Source organism: Naegleria gruberi, assembly GCF_000004985.1.
Source record: "Naegleria gruberi genomic scaffold NAEGRscaffold_61, whole genome shotgun sequence".
NCBI classification, from domain to species: Eukaryota; Heterolobosea; class Eutetramitea; order Acrasida; family Naegleriidae; genus Naegleria; species Naegleria gruberi.
This window is the reverse complement of record NW_003163266.1, coordinates 161,632-181,977: the sequence shown is the minus strand read 5'-3', so window position 1 is coordinate 181,977 and position 20,346 is coordinate 161,632. Positions and strand designations below refer to the sequence as shown.

Here is a 20,346-nt window from a genome sequence, read left to right as displayed (position 1 = left end):
GACCATGAATGTAACCATGGCTATAACCACACGATGCTTGAGTGTGAACATTTTGAATTGGTTCATTTTTGTAATCTTGCATGATTAACTTTTAATATTTCACATTGTACTTCATGATTCTTCATTATTGCTCCTTCACTGATAAATTAAACATTCCAACTTCGAATAGATCAACTCATCAAATCAAAATTAGTAACCACTGTCATGTTACTTTCTTAGTATCCATCAACATTCACTATTTTGCATACCATTTCTACCTCTATGCTATATGCGCAATATTCTTTCAAAGGATTAAACTTGGCAGTTACCGTTCTTTGATTGTCAAAACTCACACAAAAAAAATGTCAAACTCTAAACCACAAGATCAACTTGTTAACGAATTGAAGGACGCTTTTAGTCTTTTTGACCAAGATGGTGATGGAAAGATTTCTATTGAAGGTACTTATTTTATGATTTTTTTGTTTATTCGAAATGTTTCTAATAGAATTGGGAGCTGTTTTGAAGAAATTAGGTCAATGTCCATCAGCTGAAGAATTACAACTCATGTGTATGTTTTATTCTAATCCTAGAGTTGTTATTAATTATTATTATTACTATTAATTTACCATGTTTCGAATTTTCCAACCGTTTATTTTACCTATCGAATAATTCCATGATCCGAAAATAGTTTCTGATGTTGATCAAGACAACAACGGAACCATCGAATTTGAAGAATTTATGAAGATGATGGAAGGTGGAAGAAACAATGTTGATACAGAAGACGAAATTCGTGAAGCTTTCAGAGTTTTTGATAAGAATAATGATGGTTTTATTTCATATGAAGAATTAAAATCCATGATGAGCAGTTTGGGTGAAACTTTAACTGATAAGGAGTTGAATGAAATGATTAGACAAGCTGATAGGTAGGTTTCGAATTTATTTCGTCAAGTTTCTAATAATATTTTGTTTTTTAAATGGAAAATTAATAGGGATGGAAATGGTGTTGTTGATTTTGAAGAATTTAAGAGTATTTTCATGAAGGATATTTCAAGCAATACTGATTAAGTCAATAATTTGATCAACTTTTATATTTTTATTAAAAATTAAAAAAAATCTTAATGTAATTCTAATATTTTTGTAAAATCTATTGATATTTAGTATTAATTTTAATTAATTACCAATTTAAATACAAGTTGAATATTCGAAAAATAGTAAAAATTTGATTCTTCCATTAGTCCGCTAAATAAGCGCTGAATTCCGAACAAACTTTAAAAAAAAACAAAAACTTTGATCATCATTATCAATATGGACGTTATTTTGCATTTGGTTTATGCCTTGTTGTTAGGAGGTGGTGGATTTATGGGTTATGCTAAAAAGGTAGGGTTTGATAATCTGCTTTTTAATATATTGAACATTATTAATGATGATCAATAATACTAATAATTGGATATTTGGATTGTTAAATGATTTGATGATCATCCCGATTGTTTCATGATCAAATGATGGTATTTAATCCATTAATTGAATGTTTTTATTATTCATCATAATACAATTATGGATTTAATTTCAAAGGGATCTGTTGCCAGTCTTGCAGGTGGCTTAACAATTGCTCTTCTTTTCCTCTTTGCTGCTTACTTGTTCTATACTGGAAGTGTTGATAATGCTCGTTTGGTTTCCATCATTTCAAGTATTGCTTTGGCTGGTTTGGGTGCTTGGAGATTCACTGTTGTTGAAAAGAAGCATTTGCCAATTACATTCATGGCTCTTGGTGCTATCATGTTGTTGATCCAATTGACTAAGAAGGCTTCTGGTTCAAAGAGAGATTAAAATAAATTGAAATCATCTTTGGGAAATCGATTCGAATTGAGAATTGGTAATTGTGGAATATAATCTCCCTCAAGTCCAATACTTATTCTAAACTCAGTTATGGTAAAGTTGTTAGTGATATTAACACTTTTCAAATTTGGTGTGAAAGATCTTCATCCCCTATTTGATTCAAGACTTTAAACTTATCTTTCCAATAAGCTCCTAAAAATATTTCATTCTTGATAAATTTGAATTCCATTCCCAAACAAATCCAACTTATTAAATTTTCCATCCATGAAATGATTTCACATCTAAGCTAGATATTGATTCATTATTCAAAAATAAACTTAATCTTGATTATTAGAAATTCAAACAATTTCATTACTGAAAGGTTGATATTAACACATCTGTCAACAAATCCTGTTGGAGATAATTGAAAAGTCTGTCTGGTGGAAATTTAAACGGTAACAAGCAAGGCGAAATGTAAGTTGATTTGTTGGAATTCTCTAGAAACATCCTGTTGCACACTTCGATTATTTCTGAATCTGATGTCACGTTCATAATGTGGTATGAGTCAATTTCTACCCCATAATCTGATAAGGTTTTGAAATATTCACAAACGATTGAGTTGATAACCAATTTAACATTTTCTTGATCAATTACTTTTAGCTCTGATCTAATTTCATGATCTATCTCTCTATTATATTTGATTCTTTCTTTCAATTTCCTAATCAGCACATCTGGTTTAGTGAATATTAGAATTTTCTTGCATTTCAAAAATCGTCTATTACGCAATTCTTCCATTACTTGAGATTTTGATTCATTAAATCGAGGATAGAAATCATAAGATGTTTGATTGAAATCACTCAAAGATACAAAACATATAATTGCTTCTGGATTGAGATACATCCACTTTGAGGCATATGTTGAGAAATAAAAGAATACGAATCTTTCATTGAAACAATGTTTGATTCTAGCTTTTGGAGGAAATAACGATTTGGGATCAAAATCCTTCCTTCCACATTCAATAGTTTCAATTAATTGATGCAGATTTTCTCCCAATTTAAAATCTCTTTCGTCCATCCAATATGATTCATAGAATTGTCTCAGTTCAAATTCTTTCCACATTTTCAATAAAATTAGTTTGCAATTTGGTGTTGAATTGATGATATGAGTAACCTGGCCATAATCAAAATGACGCGAAAGGTTGAGTTCATTTCCGATAGCTTGTCTCAGCGTTTCGTATTCCTCATATTGATGATCATCATCTACCATAAAATAAAGTCTAATGAGAATTAAACAAGAAATCTGTTGTAGATCCTTCTCAAAATCCTCATCAGAATATTCGAAAGGTTTGTTCCAGTTTGGAAACATTCTTAGCACTCCACGACAAAATGTAGATTTTCCAACGTAAAGACCTCCACCAACTAAATATTGTTTTGGATAGTAGCATTGAATTTCGGGTGTGGGAGACTTTGCCTGTGATTGTCCCATTTTTTTGAAAGATTGTTGATTGCTTTGTAAAATGGAAATGAATAAGAATTCAATAATGATAAATGAGAATTTAGTATTTACAATCAATTCATAAGTGCTTCCAATTCCTTTTCCAGTTCAGCCTCTTCAGGATCAACTTGTTTCTTGGATGCAACAGGCAGTGTAGTATCCTTGTCTTTGGTAACCTTTTCTTTTGGTAATTTAATCTTGGCCATTTCTTCCTCGTGAGCATCACTTTCTAATTGTTCCAATTCGTCTAATAATTCTCCTTCATCAAATACAGGACCTACATTTTGAGCTAGAGCATCTCCAATTTGATTCACATCATCCATACTATTAAACAATTCGTATAAAAAGATTCAAATTATACTTACGTATCTCTAATATCATCCATAATATCCTCAATATCTTCTGTCTTCATACCATTATAAACTTTCTTAATTGCATCTGAGGCTTGCTTTTGAGCCTTGAGTGTCTCTACATTTGTCACAGAATCTTCAAGGGTCAGTAAAGTTGTTTCTAAATTTTGTTTTTGTCCTTGTAATCGTTGAATTTGAGTTTGATATTGTTTCTTTTTCTTGATACAATTAGCAGCTGCCGTTCTATTATTTTCTTGGAGGAATTTTCTAGCCTTTGCTTCTTCTTCCTCACTCTTTTTTAAAAGTGCCATTTCTCTCTTTTCCAGTGTTCCGATAGTTTCATGAATATTATTAATACTCTTATTGTGTTCTGGTTCGTGAGTATCTGCCTTCACTTCCTTCTTTTCCTTTCCTACACGTGCAAATTATTTAATATTTAATAATATAAATAGTATTATATAATGTTGTATATAGTATCATCAAATATAAAATCAATTAACGTTCATCATCGGAACAATACAACAATTAGAAAACTTACCATTTCCCAAAAGCCATCCTAATCCCCACACCATTTTCAAAATCTAGTTAGTTGTTGTTATTTATATTTACAAGGTTTGTTTTTTTTGTTTCCAATCACGTTCTAATGAACCAAAATTAACCACACAATCAATTTTAAGTTGCTCGAGTAGAGAATTCTAAAGAGTTTCAATCTGCTTCCAAGAAAGAGGTAGAGAGAATTTTGCCGATTTTTTTCAATTTTGTGCTATTATTAAATTTTCCAACCCATTACAGCAACACGTTAAAGTGATGAACTGAGAAATGAGGAAGAAAACTCGATATTCTTGCCAGAAGCTGCTTGTTTTATGAGGAAGAGATTGTCGAGATAAGGTAATTAGGAAAGGAAAATAGAACCTTTGAGAAGGAATTGGGAGTTGATAGCTCCTTGATTTTGAAAGTGGTTGAAAATCAAATTGTAAAAAAGGTCAACATGATTCTGTAGTTTGAAATAGTGGGACAGAACATTTACATATTTTGATATTTGAGATTTGTTTTGTATGAAAGGTCTTCTTATCAATGAAGAATGAACACTTTGCTTGACATTAAAGGGATTGACACTTGACACCCTAAAAAAAATTGACAAGTTTCTTCTACCAAAAGTTTGGAGCACCCATACCACTTTTTTACTTACACACACTTTTAACGTTGAAACAGTAGAAAGAAACATTATTTATTAAACTAACTGATAAAAAACAAATGATTAGCAGTTCTAAAGATTTAGAGGAATTTGGGAGGTATGTATATTCGAAATATTTGTGAGAAACTAAATTATTTCATCATTAACCGAAAATTAATTTCTCTCCTCGTTACTCATCATCATCATTAAAATTCCACAACACATCCCAAATAACATAAATCATTCCAACATCTTTCACATCATCATCACGAATTATTTTAATTTAATTAAAAACAATTAAAAACTTTCTCCCGCTTCCAAAAACTTCATCAAATACACAACAACAACAAAACACTACCACCATCATCATCAAATACACAACAAAACACTACCAATTTTATTGCCTTCTTGAAACAAAGATATAACATTGACATACCCGTTCGTCAAGGCTATCTCTACAGAAAAACCATCAAGAGCCAAGGTAGAAACCTCCTCCGTCCTTCATGGCGTATCAATTGGGTCATTGTCACAACGCAGGGAATCTTTTTCTTTGATCCGCACCGCGTCGAGGCTACACAAGCCAAAGCCTACATTCTCACCACAGAGCCTCGGCTCAAGTTCATCGACGAGTCGAAGAATGATGAGAAAAAATATCAAATCACCCTCGAGTCTGATATTTCGCACTATGTGATTGTATTCCAGAGTTGGGATGAAAAGGATTTGTGGTTGCGAGCCTTGAAACAAGCAATGGAACAAGCTAGAGAGACAATTTTGAAAAAAACAACTAGTAAGAAGAATGTTAGGAATGAGGATCAACAACAACAACAATCGGGTAGTAGTAGTGATTCGAGTAATAATCCTGATGCTCCTCATAGTACTGTTGGAAAATTGGTTCCTGATGATATTAGAGTGGCTGCACCAACAGTTTTCCAAATGAAAGCTAAGGTTTATGTTAAAATTAGAGAGGCAAAGGATTTGGAAAAACATGATACTGCATTGATGGGAGGATTGGCAGATCCTTATCTTGTTTTAAATATGGAACACAAAGTTGAACATACAAAAGTTGAACAAAATACTTTGGAGCCAAAATGGCGTGAAGAATTCCAATTTGAAATTTCTAGATTACCTTGTGATTTGCATGTGATCATGTTTGATAAGGATAGATTCCACTCTGATGATATTATGGGACAAGTTGTTGTTAAAATTGAAAGTGCTAGAGCTGGAGCAGATAAGGAAGATTGGTTCCCTCTTCGTCCAGTTGTTGTTGGTGAAAAATCATCTGGTAAAATTCATATGAGAGTTGAATGTCGTTATGATTTGTCAACTCAAGGAAAAGTCACATTTGGTGTTCCACTTGTTGATTTACATGCTAGACATCCAGAAAGAGTTTTACCTGATATTTGTTACAAGTGTATTTCTAGACTTTATCAAAATAATTTGACAACTGAAGGTTTATTCCGTGTTCCTGGTAACAAGAATCGTATGAGAGCTTATGAAATTCAATTCGATCAAAATCCAGATCAAGATATTCAATTTTCTGAAGGAGAAGATGAACATACAATTGGAGGTTTATTAAAACTGTTTTTGAGAGAATTGCCAGAACCACCAATTCCACACGCTCTCTACTCATCGGTACTTCAATTGGATAAAATTTCAGATAAGAATGAAAAGATTGATCACCTCAGAGAAATTATGCACAAACTTCCAGAACATAACTACTTCCTTTTGCAATGTATGTGTTGCTTGTTGCACAGAATTACCAGATTCAGTCACATTAACATGATGAAGGAAACCAATTTGGCTATTGTTTTTGGTCCTGTCTTTGCCTATCCACCAAGTTCACTCAACGTTTCAAAGCAACAATTCTTGGCTCAACACTTACCTGCCCTCAGTTCTGTTTGTGAACTTATGATTTCTCACTTTATTGACATTTTCCACAATGATAGAGTTTTGGATTGTTTAGTGTATTGCGAAAATAATTGGACTAAATTCAAGCAATCGATAAAAGAGTTAAATGGAGTTCCATGCTTGGCAGAAGGAGACAAAAAGAAGCCAACCACTGATCCAACTGCTGTGGATTCAAACTCAATCACAATTGAGGTTCAAGAATAATTGTATCCATTTCCAAGTGTGGCGAGTATTGATAAGCTCATTATGATTAGAATCTTGACAACAAGTCAAGAATACCATTGTTGATTAGAACAATATCTGTAATAAATATAAATATATTATCAAATTTATAATCAACTCTATTCTTTAACCTGTACGTAATCTGAACTCAAATCAACTTCCAGATCTGACTTTTCCTTCTTTACTAATTTTTGACAACTGTAACATTGATTAAACTCTAGTTTATCGTACTCTATCCACGTAAGTGCAATGAACAGCCCCTGGTTGGCAAAGAATTTGAGATTCCACCAAAATAAGTCAATATCGCTACGAATGAAATATAAACTTCCTACCACAAAATTACAAATTGTTATCAGCAATAAAAGTAGACCAGCGAGTAATGTAAACTTTAAGAACTGTTGGAATAGTGTTGATATAACAAGTTATCCTTGTGTTGAAACTTACTTTTGTTTTCCAAATATCGATATCTGAAATTTGCTTCATAGCTCTGTAAATAATTATTGATCCCACTATTAAGGAAATCAATGTTACAATTTCAAATGAACCAAAATAAAATTGGAGGAATATAAATGTAATCTTTCTCTTTTTAAATTGAACCAAGTTAGCAATGAGAAGTGTTGGTAACAATATAATGAGAGATAAACTTGTAAATATCACCAATCGCAATATTATCAGAGATTTCTTATAGATTACTTTCGTTCTCACATAATGAATAAATTTGTGAAATTCAATTAGCCATGAAATAAGGGCAAAATTTGCCAAACCAAATCCACACTCAAAAAAAACAATTCCCTTTGAATATTGCTCCTCAGAAATGATCTTGTACAAGTAAAATCCTGCAAATACACATTGTGCACTTAGCATGAAAATAGCTGTCAACATGTTCCAATTAATTTTGCGATCCTTAATCATTGAAAATCCTTTTGGTAATACTAACGTAGATATTATCGAAACACTGTTAAATATTGTGAGTAAAAATGCAAAATATTCAGTTTTCAACTCAAATTCAGTTGTCACATCTGGACATTTAAAGTGAAAGGCCTGACTCTCTCTACAATAGCAAATGAATGAAAAATCAGTATGTTCCAGAGGCACTGATAAATCAACAATTCTCGACGTATTAATAATGAAGGGTATTCCAAATTGGTGAAATCCACAAAAGAATGCAGAGTTTGGAAACTTTCTAATTAAAAAATTGGCAGTTTCATCTTTGGGATTACATTTCTTTTCTTCCCTATATTTCCTCAAATTATCCACTTTACAATATTGACAATAATTAACCCAATCTTCAATTCTAGTCTTTGAATCAGTTCTTTGTCTAATCATTGCATTCAAATCTGAATATCCTTCACTTTTCCCATCCATTTCACACAATAATGTCTGACAGCTCACATTTAAATTTCTTTCCCAATCAGCAACTCTCGAACATAATGCCTCATCCTCCAATCCAATATTTCTCAATTCTGAATTATAAATTGATTTCCTATTATATGGATAATATTCATAAACAGTTGGTAATCGAATAGAAGTACATCCGAATGAAGATGGAATCTCCTCTCCCATCGTAAACATCCTATCATAATACAAATCATCTCTCATCAATCGAGTGGTATTCCAACAATGTGTAAAATAGTGATCGGAGAGTGTCCAATCTGTTTCTTCCATTAAATAGGCTTGATCATCATCTATAGATAGTTGCCATTGATCTGATGATATTTCCTGATGTATCAGTGATGATTTTCTGATAAATTTAATTTCCTGCTGGTTTGTGTGTTGGATTTGAATGCCAACCAGCAAGAAAATGAGCAAGAGCAGAATTAATAGATGATGTGGAGACATTTTTTGAGGCAGTTCCTAACCGCAAACATTTTATGAGACTGCTTAACCCACAATTCCTTAGTTAGGAATTAAGGAACAGTATTAAGTGAATGTGAAGCGTCGATGGTTTAGTGGTAGAATACGGCGTTGCCATCGCCGTGACCCGGGTTCAATTCCCGGTCGACGCATCAGAAAGATATCAATTTTAACCCTTTTGGAAAGCCTTGGTCTTTCAAATTTTAACCACACAAACTAGGCAGGTAAAACTATCAGCGGTTCAAATATCTCCTTTTCATATATTATATCGATGGAGAAAATAACCACAGGTTTAACCTCATTTTTTTCAATTAAAAAAATTCACACTTTCATTTGTTTTTGAGCTTTTACTTTCATTCCTTGAATGGATAATTCCCTATTTTTATCAATGCCAATTTAATATCCCTGTCCTCTCTAAGTTCATTTGAAATAATTTCATTACAGAGAATATTTTTAGAAATCATTTTGAGAATTATTTTCTTTTCTTTGAAAAATTCATGATTTGGAAACTTTTTTATCAAATTAGGACGCAAATCTATCATTCTCCAAACAAACTCACTATCCTCCAATAGACTATCAGGAAAACTTGATGGATCAAAAAGAAATAAATTTACATTCTTAATAAAAGTTTCTACTATTTCTCGATCTGATCTGAGATGGATAGGAACTAGATTCAAATTGTTGCATTTTCTAATGTCAGAAAGAATTAGTTCTCTATCTTGTTTCAACTCATCTGAGGCGAATGAAAGAATAGAGAAGCCGTTTCTCTTCCTTCTCACTGCTTCTAATAAAAATTCTTTGTCATTCTCTAAATTTGGTAAATACTTCTCTTTAAATTCTTGCTGTAGTACTTGTAAATGTGCAGCAAGAGCTAGGATTACATCACGATCCCTTTTCAGATTCTCATCAAGTCTCTCAAAATACAATGGACTTACACTTCTTACAAGTCCAACAGCGAAAACCTTATCACCTAGCATTTCAGGTGACAGATATAAGTATGATATAGATATATGACCACAATCACTAGCAAACTTGAAAATGTCCCTATCATATCTAAATCTCCCCAGGTATTTGTAGATCAATGGATCTTTCTTTAGGGCTAATAGACAAATTTCTTTCATATTTGGAAACCATTCTTGCCTTTTGATAACTTTGAATATCAAGTATGGAGCTATCTCAATTACTTTCATTATTATTTTCTCGTGATTTTTGAAATGTTTGATTGCACATGCAACAGATTCATGGTCTTTCTCCACTATTTCCAAAGCTAATTCTGGATTATACTTGGCTAATGGCAAAGCAATCGTCAAAACTGAACTCCAATATCCAATTTTACTACTTTCCTTGGTTTCACAAGCTCTAAATATTAAATTTCTATTTTCCAACTGTTTAAGAGAGGCAAATTTCAAATGTTGTCTATTATATTTCACTGCTTCAAATAGTAGCTCATCATCTGCCTTTAGTGTTCTACAGGCACATGAAAATATAGTTGGATTGATTGAAACTGCTTTCATAAAAAATTCTCTATTCGAAATGATATACTGTAAAGGACTATAGGGTAAACTTAGAATTGTCTTTGGATCCAACTGTTTCACGACACTTTCTAATTGAAAAGCTTTTCGAATAAATGAAAACCCTGTTCTCTCGTCTGTATAAACATAATTCGCGAGTATTTCATACTCTTTAAATAATTCTCCATTCACCTCCAAACATTTCAGAACAAAATTTCGATCATTCTTCAATGATTGTGGAACAAATTTAAATGCTTCCTTAAAAGTCTCCAAAATATTCAACAAGTAGGTTTGATCATGATTATCAATTATCGGAAAGTGAGAAAGGAGGATCATTCTCACACTGTTATCTCCAGAATTTACACATTCCTTCAAATCTTGAATATGGTTTCGTTTTTGTACTAATTCCGCTAAGAGTTTCGTCTTGAGAAGAGAATTTGTTTCCGAGTAGATAATTTTCCCATCTTTTTGATGATCTAAATAAATGACAACTTGATCCTCCACATCATTAAAAGATGTCATTTCTCAAGTGTTTGATTTTTTTTTGAATAATTTCGTTGTTGAGTTTTACAATTTCCTAAATGAATATTAAAAGATTTAATATTATAGTATCAAGAATACACTTCTTGACATTAGTCATGTTGAGTTTCTGATATGAGTTTCTTCATTTCCCTAGCTTGAATTCTAGCATCCTTAAATAATGGTCTATAGAGGAAGAATATTATTGTGGTATATCCTAGAATTGCGATTGAAGAAAATGCAAATGAAATTGCATCGAAAAATTCCCATGAAGGATACAGAGCCAAGCAAACAGCTCCCAACAAGTGAATGATTGTAAAAATGGTCAATCCTATCTGTAAAATAATAACTCTATAGAATGGTCGTTCACTGGATTGTCTGTTGAGCTTGGAAGAATATTGACGAATCGTTCTCAGTACCTTAAATCCAACAACGTTGAAAATGACGTTGTGAAAGACAACTTGGAAAATGAATAAGGCAGCTCCTGGTAAACTGGCAGAAAGCTCATCATCCGTAATAACTCCTGATTTTACGAGGAGAATCATGACACAGGAGGATACAATACTCACAAAGATTAAAGAGGTTGTAATAATGGTAACAATTACAGAAATAGTGGTAATAATCTTTGCAGTCTTCTTTGACATGGTTCCAGTTTTCTGAACCGTCTGGATGCTTTAATTTTGGATGTGTTATTTTAGAACAATCTTTAGAATTCAAATGACTTACAAAACTGTTTCAATAAAACATAAAATGTACAGGATAATCAAATAACATGAAGCTCCAACAATCGCCTGAAACATTCCAACAAATCTGTCTGCAATTCTAAACTCCCTACTAGGAACCAGCTCAATAGGAGATGATTCACTAATGATTCCCGAAGCAATATCATTATTCCTTTTTAAAATATAATCATCAATCATAGCGTGTCCACTGAAATTCAATGCATGGTGAATAATCAATAAAAGTAAACTTGTCATTTGAAAGAAGAGTAAGAAGAGTAAAAGAATGAATAAAATCCTCTGATTCTTTGACATTCCATCGCTATCCATTTGATGATGATTTGCATGTTGGCTTACTGCCAATCTGGTGGAATGTCTTATTTTTGTATTGGACGAAACTGAAACATTATCCTTATTATGAACTTCTTCACCAACATTCAACAAAACAGATCCAGGTGTAGTAGAGAATGAAGTTGATGAATTCTGCACATCACTAGAATTCGACATTGTTCTATTATTTCTATTAATTTGCAAACTTCCACTATCCAAATGATTACCATTCACGGCAGGTGACAGGCTTATACCACTAACATTATTCACTTCCAATAATTCAACAGTAGTAGTACTACCATTTCCCAAAACATCACTACTCTCCTGATGATTCACAGTCGGTGTTCCAATATTTGCTGTCGAATGTGAAACATGTTTCGTTGATTGTCGATTTGGTGAAAATTGTTCCTTTGTCGATTGAACATTCTTCAATACTACTTGCACTTCTTCTTTTTGTTTTTTCATCAAGTATCCAACTCTGAGAAAGGTAAACGCCAAAATGATGGCAACGATATGAGCTAAAATGAATATTGACATGATGACAGTGTCTACAATGGATAAAGTGGTAGATTCGAATGGAACATAGAGATGATTTGTTGAGTTTATCACAAAGGCTTCGGTAAGATTAAAGAGTGGAATTGGTGGATAGGGTGATTTGGCCATTTTTTTTTGTATGTTATTAGATTTTCAGTGTTCATCTATTCTAAACGAATTATTGATATGATGCCTTGTCCATTTTTAAAATAATGGGTCTTGGAAAGGAATTTGTGGATGAACCTGAATGAAATGAAAAAATTTTATTTGGAGCATGATAAAACGAAAGTTGCCTAAACAACAATGATTTAATCGTTGTATTTGGATTAGAGTTAGCAATCATGGACAATTTCGCCGTTAGTGAAAAGCATTTTAAATTCACTACTGTGAAAAAGGATAAGGTACTTTTTTCACTTTCCAATAACATTTCGAATAACTTTACAACACAGTTACACTTTACCTTAATCAAATGAACACAAATTTGGCGCCAAAATCTTTTAAAAAAATGGCAGAACACTTATTTCGAGCCGACTACCGGAAAGAACTCCTCACCCAATGAAATTCCCTACTATGATCGAAACAAGTTTCTTGGGAACGCTGTTTGAAAACTCCAACCATGGTTCTCAACTTTTTGAAAGCAATGTCATTGAGCTTTCCTCCTCCACAAGTATTGGTAAAGAAGGGTTTCCTTTGGGAGATTTACTCAACCTCAGCAAGCTTTGCTCCAAAAATTTCTGTTGTTGAAGAGATTTATAGACCTCTCAATAAGAAATTAAAACAATTCCACGAAACTACTTTTTAAATAATAACTGTACAATATATTACAATGTTTCTTATTTCTTAAAGAAACTCAAAATATTAGAAAATTTAGAAGGATTGGATGATGAATTGCTATTTACGGTTTCAGATGAAGAAGCTCCAGAAGCGTTGGTAGTTTGAGTTTGTGATTTTGGTGGATAGGGAACAAACTTTGGGATTGATGCAAGATTCAAGTTATTGGTATCGAGAATCCAATCTACTTTGTAACTATTCTCCTCTTTTGAAAATCCTCTCAAATATCCCAATTGATTACTAGCAACAATGGTATTATTGAACTTTTGAAGAGAGCTATAGTGAGTATGGCCAAATAGCCAAGCAATTACGTGATCATCCATGATTGAGCTCAGGTCAGTAGCAAAGGCATAATTTAAACTCCTTGTTGAACCATTATCTACAGTTTCGAATTGTGGAGCACTCACTCCTCTATTCAAAGGTGCATTGTGTGAAACAACAATTACCTTTTGTTGATTAATTTTTGCCTTTTCAATTTCTTGTTTGATATATTCTGATTCTTCCTTGAACATTTGAACAGTATGTTTAGTCCTCAACAAGGTTGCAGAATCGGCTCCACTTTCCTTAATTTTAATCAATCGATAATCATTCATTGCCTATTAAAAATTATTTCAAATTAATGACATTCCAAAATAAATATTTCATTCGAAAAAACCTACAGATTCCACATAGAGTTGAGATTCTTCTGGAATATTCGACCATAAAATAGCTCCTACAAAAACATATACCTCCTTCGTCTCAGAATCCACAATTTCCACCTTTGATTTATCCAGAAAGTGAACATTCTCACCAACCTCCTTACAAATCTCCTTCATCTTGGCCATACATTCGAAATATTCATTCCCATAAAATTCATGATTTCCTCCCACAATAATGACGTGTTCATAGAGCGCAGAGGCTTTGACTAGGAATTGCTGATAGCCTACCTTTTTAACATTTCCGATATCACCAGCAAGAACCAGAACATTTGCTTGATTGTTATTTTCCAAAAGTTCATTTCCGTATCGTTCCTTGTACATGTCTTGGAATTGGGCCAAGTCTGGGAAGTGTTCAATGTGCAAATCACTCAAGAGATGTATTTTCATTTTTTTTACTTGTTTTTAAAAGGCAAAAACCCATTTTTCTTTTACAATATTTGGACAGAGTTCATTATTCCTTGACTTGTCAAATGTTACAATCTACCACAAGTTAGCTCCACAAAAGTGTACAGCATGAGATTGAGCTAAGAGAGATAATTCAAATCAACAAGTTAATAACCTAGTAGTTTATTTAAAACTATCCCAAGCAGCCTTCTTTTTAGCAATTCTCTTAACATCCTTCACCTTAGCTCTCTTAACTTCAAAAATCTTTCCTCCAACTTCAACAAAATTCTTATTCAATGGAATTAATGAACCATCCTCACCTTCCTTGCTCAAATACTTTTCCAATTGAGCGGAATCTCTCAAATGCACAATAACACATCGTTTGGATCCTCTATATATTTTCACAGCATCATGGAAACACTTTTTAAATTCCTCTTCACTCATTGTAATATCTTCCTTTCTCAGTGTGACTTCAATATCAGTTTTGGCTTCCTTACGTTTGTTCTTTTTCTTTTCTTCCTTTTCATCTTCAACAACAACTTCAGTTTCTTCTTCTTCCTTTGGTTCTTCAACAACAACTGCTGGCTTTGTTTCTTTCTTTTGTTTCTTTGATGATTTTTCAACAACTACTGCAGAAGACTTTGTTTCTTCCTTCTTTTTAGCTGGTTCTTCAACAACTTGATCCAATTTTCTCTTCTTATCAGCAGCAACATCAGGATTCTTCTTTTCTTGTGTTGTTTTAGTTGTTGTTGCCTTCTTTGTTTGCTTCTTTTCTATTGTTGTTGTTGTTGGTGTGGCTTTTTCTACTTTTTCAACTACTACTTCTGTAGCAACAGGAGCTGCTGGAGGAGCTGTTGTGGTGGTCTTCTTTGATGATGGTTTTGATGATGATCCAGCAACTTCGGAAGCAATGGCTGATGTTTTCTTGTTATTCTTCTTGTTATTGACCATTTTATTGTGTTTTTGGTGATGTAAATTTTTTTGTTGAATTGAAAATAAAAAACTTGTTGAAATGATGAAAGTGTGGAATAATTATTGTGAAGTGAATAGTTTTGAATATTATTGGTACAATGATGGTATGAATTAAATGCTGATCAATGTGAATTAGTAGTAATTTTCTTCTTCGTTGGAAGTAATGATTTGAATATCTGTCAATTTTTCTTGCAGACAAATGTTGAAGAGGCATAGTATCATTCGATTGTTGGCAGGTATGATACAGGGTGAGATGAAGGTTGTTTTTTGAGCTGATCTCTCTCCAAAGATCATTTCACAAACGGATTTGATATCATCTTCTGAGGTATTATTAACAATATGATAGGAATCAATCGTAGTTCTATCGATTTTCTTGAAGAATTCTGTAATGATCGAGTTGATAACTAGTTTAAGATAATGGTCAGCAATTCTGTCTAGCTCTGGTAAAATATTAGGATTGAGTTCTCCACCATATTTCACTCCATTTTCCAATTTTTTGCATAGAATATCCGGTTTTACAAAGAGAATTATTTTACGCAGACCAACGAACCATCTGGAATTCATTACTTCACTAATTAGGGATAGAGATTCATCCATTCTACGAGTACTGTTATCTTCTATTAAAGTTTGATTAAATTCTGAAAGAGAAACCATGTAAATTAATGTATGTGTATCCTCAAAGCAATGAATCCATTTCTTTCTTTCATTTCTCCTTCCTCCAACATCGATCACTTCAATTTCAGTGTTTTTTCCCATCGTTTCGTATGATAATATTCCTGTTGTTCTGCAATGTACCAATGAATATGGAGAAAAGCTTTTTTTGTGTTCAATTCTTGAGACTAATTCCTTGACATTTTCGAACATTGAAATTCCATCTCTGCTCCACACCGATTCGTAGAACTCTCTAAAGAATGGAATTTTCCAAAGAGTGACCAGTATTTCGCAACAATCATCTCTGTTCTGCAATTCAGTAGCTAAATTAGCATCTTCTGTATTTTCGAATACTGATCTCAGTTCAGGGATGAGATCTTTCAAGTGATTACGCTCTTGCTCTCCCATCGCTTCCCAAATTCTCTCAATAACCCACGAGCTGACAATTCGCAAATTATTTTCAAATTTTGCATCAACGTCATGTCCCGAAGTTATTAGTTTCAACATGTGGAATAGTGTGGATTTACCAGAATCGGAGGGACCAAGTATTAGAACTTTTTCTCTTTTTCGAGTTGAAGCCTGTTGAATATTATTATTGTTTTGTATTAACATGACATCCGAAGTGGCGTCTGATTTGGAGGTACGTGATGGTTTGGTTCCCATTTTTTTTAAACATTGGTGTTGTAAGCAGATCTATTGTAAAGTTCTGGTTTATTCGTCAAATTCAAAGTTAATGTTGTGGTCCTGTAATATTTTAGCTCCTACATTGGTAACATATTTGCCATAAATTGTCAAGTTTTTCAATTTGAAATATTTGGCATTAACTAGTATTGGAACTTGTTCATCATTAAGACATATGCCTAAATAGAACAATTTACGAAATGATTCATTATTAGCAATATTTTCAAGGAAATTGGTTGGAACAATTTCGCTAAGGTAGATCCTTAATTTTCTTAAATGTGGAAAATGTGTGGATTTGGATAAATTAATAAGTGAATTAATATCGGGATCATATAGGTATAATAATCTGAGTTTGGAAAATTTAGAAACGGAGGAAAATAAATCCAAATTTACATTATTTCCAAAAAATTGCAAGTTATATAGATTGGAAAACGATTCTGATTGTGTTATATAATCTAGACCACAAACGATATCACGAATATCTTCGTAATCTACAGTAAGAGATGTTAACTTCTTAAGATAAATAGAGCTACATAACGCTTTCAATTCATCAATGCTAGTTTCGAAAAGTTCCAACGTTTTTAAATTCGCTAAGCTGGAGTTGGTCCCTAAAGAAGTTGCAGAATTCATCGTTAATTCAGGAGTGAGTGAAAGGCACTCAAGATTGGGAAATTGATATTTACAAATTATATCAGTAAGCATGCCAGTGATATTCAACTTCAAGTATTCCAACTTGGATTCAATTATAGTATTTGTTTCTGTAAACCCTTCATCATTATTTAAACTGTCAAGGGACATATTTAGTGAAGTTAAAGTCTTGATTTCAAAAAATGAAAGAAAGATCTTCATATTACATATCAAGCGTCGAATTTTCAGAGATTTCAAATTGGGCAGATAGTCCTTTGGGTCCAAGTCGAAATTAACCTTATCAATTTCTAATACTCGAATATTTTTAGTGCAGGTGTTAAGAAAGTCAGAAGCAAGTTTTGATTTAAATGATGGTAACTTTAAATCTTCGAGGTTGAACAAATAAGAGTTGAGCGATTCTAAATAGGCTTTGTTGAGTGATTCCGTTGAAAGTTGTAAAGTTCGTAAATTTTTCACACTACAGTTTGAATTAGGGATGCCAAGAACAAAACCATCAGGTACTACAACTGTCAATGTTTTGAGATTTTCACAATTCCTTATCAAGATATTAAACATTGGCTGTGTAATAGTATAGTTAATGTTCAAGGTTTGAATATGCTTAAACTGTGAAGAACATATAAAGTCTTCTAATCTACTCGATTTAACACGTTTGTCAAATTCAATTCTAGTTAAGTGTTTTGTTGCTCTCATTACTTGTTTAGAAAGCATCACCATACGAAACCCTTCAACGCCTGGAAGAAATTCCAAAATATTAATCCAAACATCCCCACATAAAGCTCTTGATGATAATTCATTTAGTTTTTTCTTTTTCCATTCTGTTAATACTCCATCATCCGAAGTAGTGTTATCAGAGAATTTTCTCTTCTTTTCCACGAGTACAATTTCCAATTCTATTTGCCTTGTCTTTTCCTTCTCCATCAAGAGTTGGAAAATTTGATCCGCATTCAAGCCTACTTCCTTCAAGACTTGCACTTCTCTTGTTGAATCAATTCCGTCGTCCATTTTTTTTTCTTGTTGTAATAAAAGAGGTTCCTCGTTAATACTTGTTGTTAAGATTCCGATTGAATCATTATTATTATTTGGAAACAAAGGGAGAACATACTACCTTTTTTAAAGTTGGGTTGTTTTCTTTGCATTATTTGTGATGTGAAAATACAGTTCCTCCATTCCTCTTCGGTCTATTGACAAGTCACTTGAAACTATTCCACACATATTAAATTGATAGTGTTATTGAGAAATTATTGAAATGCACAATTACCAATGTGTTTGATCAAATTATAATATAATTTGAAAATATATTTGTATAGATGTGTTTGAATTCGTCCAAAATTAGTGAGGTGTTTTGACATTAATTTCTAATTGTCACTTTGATATTTTATTATTATCAAAATTTGGTTTGAATTTATTTCCCAATGCTTTTTTGTTAATTTATTAGAGAATTAATTTTCATTCGATTAAGTAATTTTGCTCCTTGATCTCCAATTCGATTGCAACTTATATGGAGTCTTGTTAATTGTTTCAGTTGACTAATTGATTTGGCTCCTTGATCACCAATTTCATTACGAAGAATTTCAAGTGTTGTTAAATGTTTCAATTGACTAATTGATTTGGCTCCTTCGTCACCAATTTGATTGTCACTAATATAAAGCTCTTTTAAATTTGACAATTGACTAATTGAATTTGCTCCTTCAGAACCAATTTCATTAGAATCAATATACAGAATTGTTAACCGTTTCAGTTGACTAATTGATTTGGATCCTTTTGAACCGATTTGATTACCACCAATAAACAGTGTCGTTAAATGACTCAATTGACTAATCGATTGAGCTCCTTCTGGTCCAATTCCATTACCACTAATATATAGCTTTGTTAAACGTTCCAATTGACTAATTGACTTGGCACCTTCTGCACCAATTTGATTACTACAAATGTCAAGCATTGTTAACCATTTCAATTCACCAATCGATTTAGCACCTTCTTCACCAATTTCATTTCCACTAATATTAAACTTTGTTAAATGTTTCAATTGACTCATTAATTTAGCTCCTTCTACTCCAGCACCACTACTACTGACATTAAGATCTCTCATCTGTTTCATTCCACTAATTGATTTGAAACCTTCCAAGCCAATTCTATTACAACCAATGTTCAGTCTTGTCAAATTATGCAATTCACCAATTAATTTTACTCCTTGCTCGTCCACACAATTATTATCAATATCAAGTGATGTTAACTGTTTCATTTCACTAATTGTTTGACTATTTCCAATATAACAATAACCAATATCAACACTACGTAATTGATCGTAACTTTTCAATATTTCCATCAATCCCTTGATTGATTCCAAATAGTCATCACAAGCTCTTAATTTAATCTTTGAAATATTATGTAGCCATGGACTTTTCACAAGGCGATCGATCTTCTCCTGGTCATGAAATGTCAATTCACAAGAAAGTGTCTTTACTTGGTTAAAAATGATTTTGTACCACTTCTTGGAAATGAGCATACAACTGTTAACAACAAATGATGATTCTAAAAATTGAAAAATTTCAATCAAAATTTCGTTGGGCAGACTTATTTTACGTTTGGCCATTTTTTTTGATTGGTTGAGAACGTTTAGTGCTGACAATTAGTAAATTTTAATTTCAAATTGCATTGGGAACTTAAAGTTCCAAGGTTACAATCATTTCATAGTGTTACATAAGTGAGGAACGTGACAGCTTAGAACTCAATGACACTACTTTAAAAGAATGAAGGAAGACTATGAAAGAGAAATGTTGAATTAGTAAGCAAAGACATATAACGATGCTTAGTATATTGCTTATTAAATATCTTAAATTTCAAGAAGCCGACATAGCTCAGTTGGGAGAGCGTTGGTCTAATAAGCCATTGAATCTTGAAGATCTTAAGGTCCCTGGTTCGATCCCTGGTGTCGGCAAATTTTAGTTTGTTTGAAATAATATTTTACTATATTACACTTTTTCTTCTTCATTATTATTACTAAGTACTGATTGACTATTATCTGGAGAAGTAACCAATTTTTCATCAATAGCTCTGGATTGTCTATTCAAT

At 32.6% G+C, this 20,346-nt stretch overlaps 12 protein-coding genes and 2 non-coding genes across 14 annotated transcripts in view; 4 read left to right on the top strand and 10 right to left on the bottom strand.

Moving 5' to 3' along the window:
• Window positions 1–341: 341 nt before the first annotated feature.
• NAEGRDRAFT_83288 (uncharacterized protein) lies at window positions 342–1,101 on the top strand (the record flags this gene model as incomplete). Its single annotated transcript, XM_002671457.1, has 4 exons — window positions 342–438; window positions 485–547; window positions 668–902; window positions 969–1,101. The coding sequence occupies 4 exons, from the start codon at window positions 342–344 to the stop codon at window positions 1,042–1,044; spliced, it is 471 nt and encodes a 156-aa protein (XP_002671503.1). The 3' UTR covers window positions 1,045–1,101.
• Window positions 1,102–3,331: 2,230 nt separating this feature from the next.
• On the bottom strand, window positions 3,332–4,385 carry NAEGRDRAFT_81519 (uncharacterized protein). The gene is made up of 3 exons (XM_002671393.1): window positions 4,177–4,385; window positions 3,654–4,050; window positions 3,332–3,612 (listed from the first exon to the last, which is right to left on the bottom strand). The coding sequence occupies exons 1-3, from the start codon at window positions 4,208–4,210 to the stop codon at window positions 3,363–3,365; spliced, it is 681 nt and encodes a 226-aa protein (XP_002671439.1). The 5' UTR covers window positions 4,211–4,385; the 3' UTR covers window positions 3,332–3,362.
• A 394-nt stretch (window positions 4,386–4,779) lies between these two features.
• Window positions 4,780–7,048, top strand: NAEGRDRAFT_81518 (glucocorticoid receptor DNA binding factor). Its single transcript, XM_002671456.1, has 2 exons — window positions 4,780–4,930; window positions 5,232–7,048. Exons 1-2 carry the CDS (start codon window positions 4,893–4,895, stop codon window positions 6,922–6,924), a joined length of 1,731 nt encoding a protein of 576 aa, XP_002671502.1. The 5' UTR covers window positions 4,780–4,892; the 3' UTR covers window positions 6,925–7,048.
• Window positions 7,049–7,281: 233 nt separating this feature from the next.
• On the bottom strand, window positions 7,282–8,781 carry NAEGRDRAFT_73520 (uncharacterized protein; the record flags this gene model as incomplete). Its single annotated transcript, XM_002671392.1, has 1 exon — window positions 7,282–8,781. One exon carries the CDS (start codon window positions 8,779–8,781, stop codon window positions 7,282–7,284), a length of 1,500 nt encoding a protein of 499 aa, XP_002671438.1.
• Window positions 8,782–8,877: 96 nt separating this feature from the next.
• NAEGRDRAFT_t649 lies at window positions 8,878–8,948 on the top strand. Its single transcript has one exon. It is a non-coding gene; the product is annotated as a tRNA-Gly (tRNA).
• Window positions 8,949–9,149: 201 nt separating this feature from the next.
• Window positions 9,150–10,829, bottom strand: NAEGRDRAFT_73519 (uncharacterized protein; the record flags this gene model as incomplete). Its single annotated transcript, XM_002671391.1, has 1 exon — window positions 9,150–10,829. The coding sequence occupies one exon, from the start codon at window positions 10,827–10,829 to the stop codon at window positions 9,150–9,152; it is 1,680 nt and encodes a 559-aa protein (XP_002671437.1).
• Window positions 10,830–10,883: 54 nt separating this feature from the next.
• NAEGRDRAFT_59439 (uncharacterized protein) lies at window positions 10,884–12,538 on the bottom strand (the record flags this gene model as incomplete). Its single annotated transcript, XM_002671390.1, has 2 exons — window positions 10,884–11,498; window positions 11,553–12,538. The coding sequence occupies 2 exons, from the start codon at window positions 12,536–12,538 to the stop codon at window positions 10,940–10,942; spliced, it is 1,545 nt and encodes a 514-aa protein (XP_002671436.1). The 3' UTR covers window positions 10,884–10,939.
• Window positions 12,539–13,242: 704 nt separating this feature from the next.
• NAEGRDRAFT_73517 (uncharacterized protein) lies at window positions 13,243–14,325 on the bottom strand (the record flags this gene model as incomplete). The annotated part of the gene is made up of 2 exons (XM_002671389.1): window positions 13,243–13,836; window positions 13,900–14,325. 2 exons carry the CDS (start codon window positions 14,323–14,325, stop codon window positions 13,243–13,245), a joined length of 1,020 nt encoding a protein of 339 aa, XP_002671435.1.
• Window positions 14,326–14,505: 180 nt separating this feature from the next.
• Window positions 14,506–15,273, bottom strand: NAEGRDRAFT_73516 (uncharacterized protein; the record flags this gene model as incomplete). Its single annotated transcript, XM_002671388.1, has 1 exon — window positions 14,506–15,273. The coding sequence occupies one exon, from the start codon at window positions 15,271–15,273 to the stop codon at window positions 14,506–14,508; it is 768 nt and encodes a 255-aa protein (XP_002671434.1).
• NAEGRDRAFT_59438 (uncharacterized protein) lies at window positions 15,247–16,601 on the bottom strand. The gene has a single exon (XM_002671387.1). It carries the CDS (start codon window positions 16,555–16,557, stop codon window positions 15,427–15,429), a length of 1,131 nt encoding a protein of 376 aa, XP_002671433.1. The 5' UTR covers window positions 16,558–16,601; the 3' UTR covers window positions 15,247–15,426.
• A 55-nt stretch (window positions 16,602–16,656) lies between these two features.
• On the bottom strand, window positions 16,657–18,276 carry NAEGRDRAFT_52889 (uncharacterized protein; the record flags this gene model as incomplete). Its single annotated transcript, XM_002671386.1, has 1 exon — window positions 16,657–18,276. One exon carries the CDS (start codon window positions 18,274–18,276, stop codon window positions 16,657–16,659), a length of 1,620 nt encoding a protein of 539 aa, XP_002671432.1.
• Window positions 18,277–18,697: 421 nt separating this feature from the next.
• NAEGRDRAFT_52888 (leucine rich repeat protein) lies at window positions 18,698–19,867 on the bottom strand (the record flags this gene model as incomplete). Its single annotated transcript, XM_002671385.1, has 1 exon — window positions 18,698–19,867. One exon carries the CDS (start codon window positions 19,865–19,867, stop codon window positions 18,698–18,700), a length of 1,170 nt encoding a protein of 389 aa, XP_002671431.1.
• Window positions 19,868–20,121: 254 nt separating this feature from the next.
• NAEGRDRAFT_t650 lies at window positions 20,122–20,212 on the top strand. The gene has a single exon. It is a non-coding gene; the product is annotated as a tRNA-Ile (tRNA).
• A 34-nt stretch (window positions 20,213–20,246) lies between these two features.
• The window catches only part of NAEGRDRAFT_73512 (uncharacterized protein), a gene marked incomplete at both ends in the record, with an annotated part of 1,138 nt that continues 1,038 nt past the window's right edge, over window positions 20,247–20,346 (bottom strand). The window contains one exon of the mRNA XM_002671384.1: window positions 20,247–20,337. Within this exon, the coding sequence (XP_002671430.1) occupies window positions 20,247–20,337 (91 nt within the window). The remainder of the gene's footprint in view (window positions 20,338–20,346) is intronic.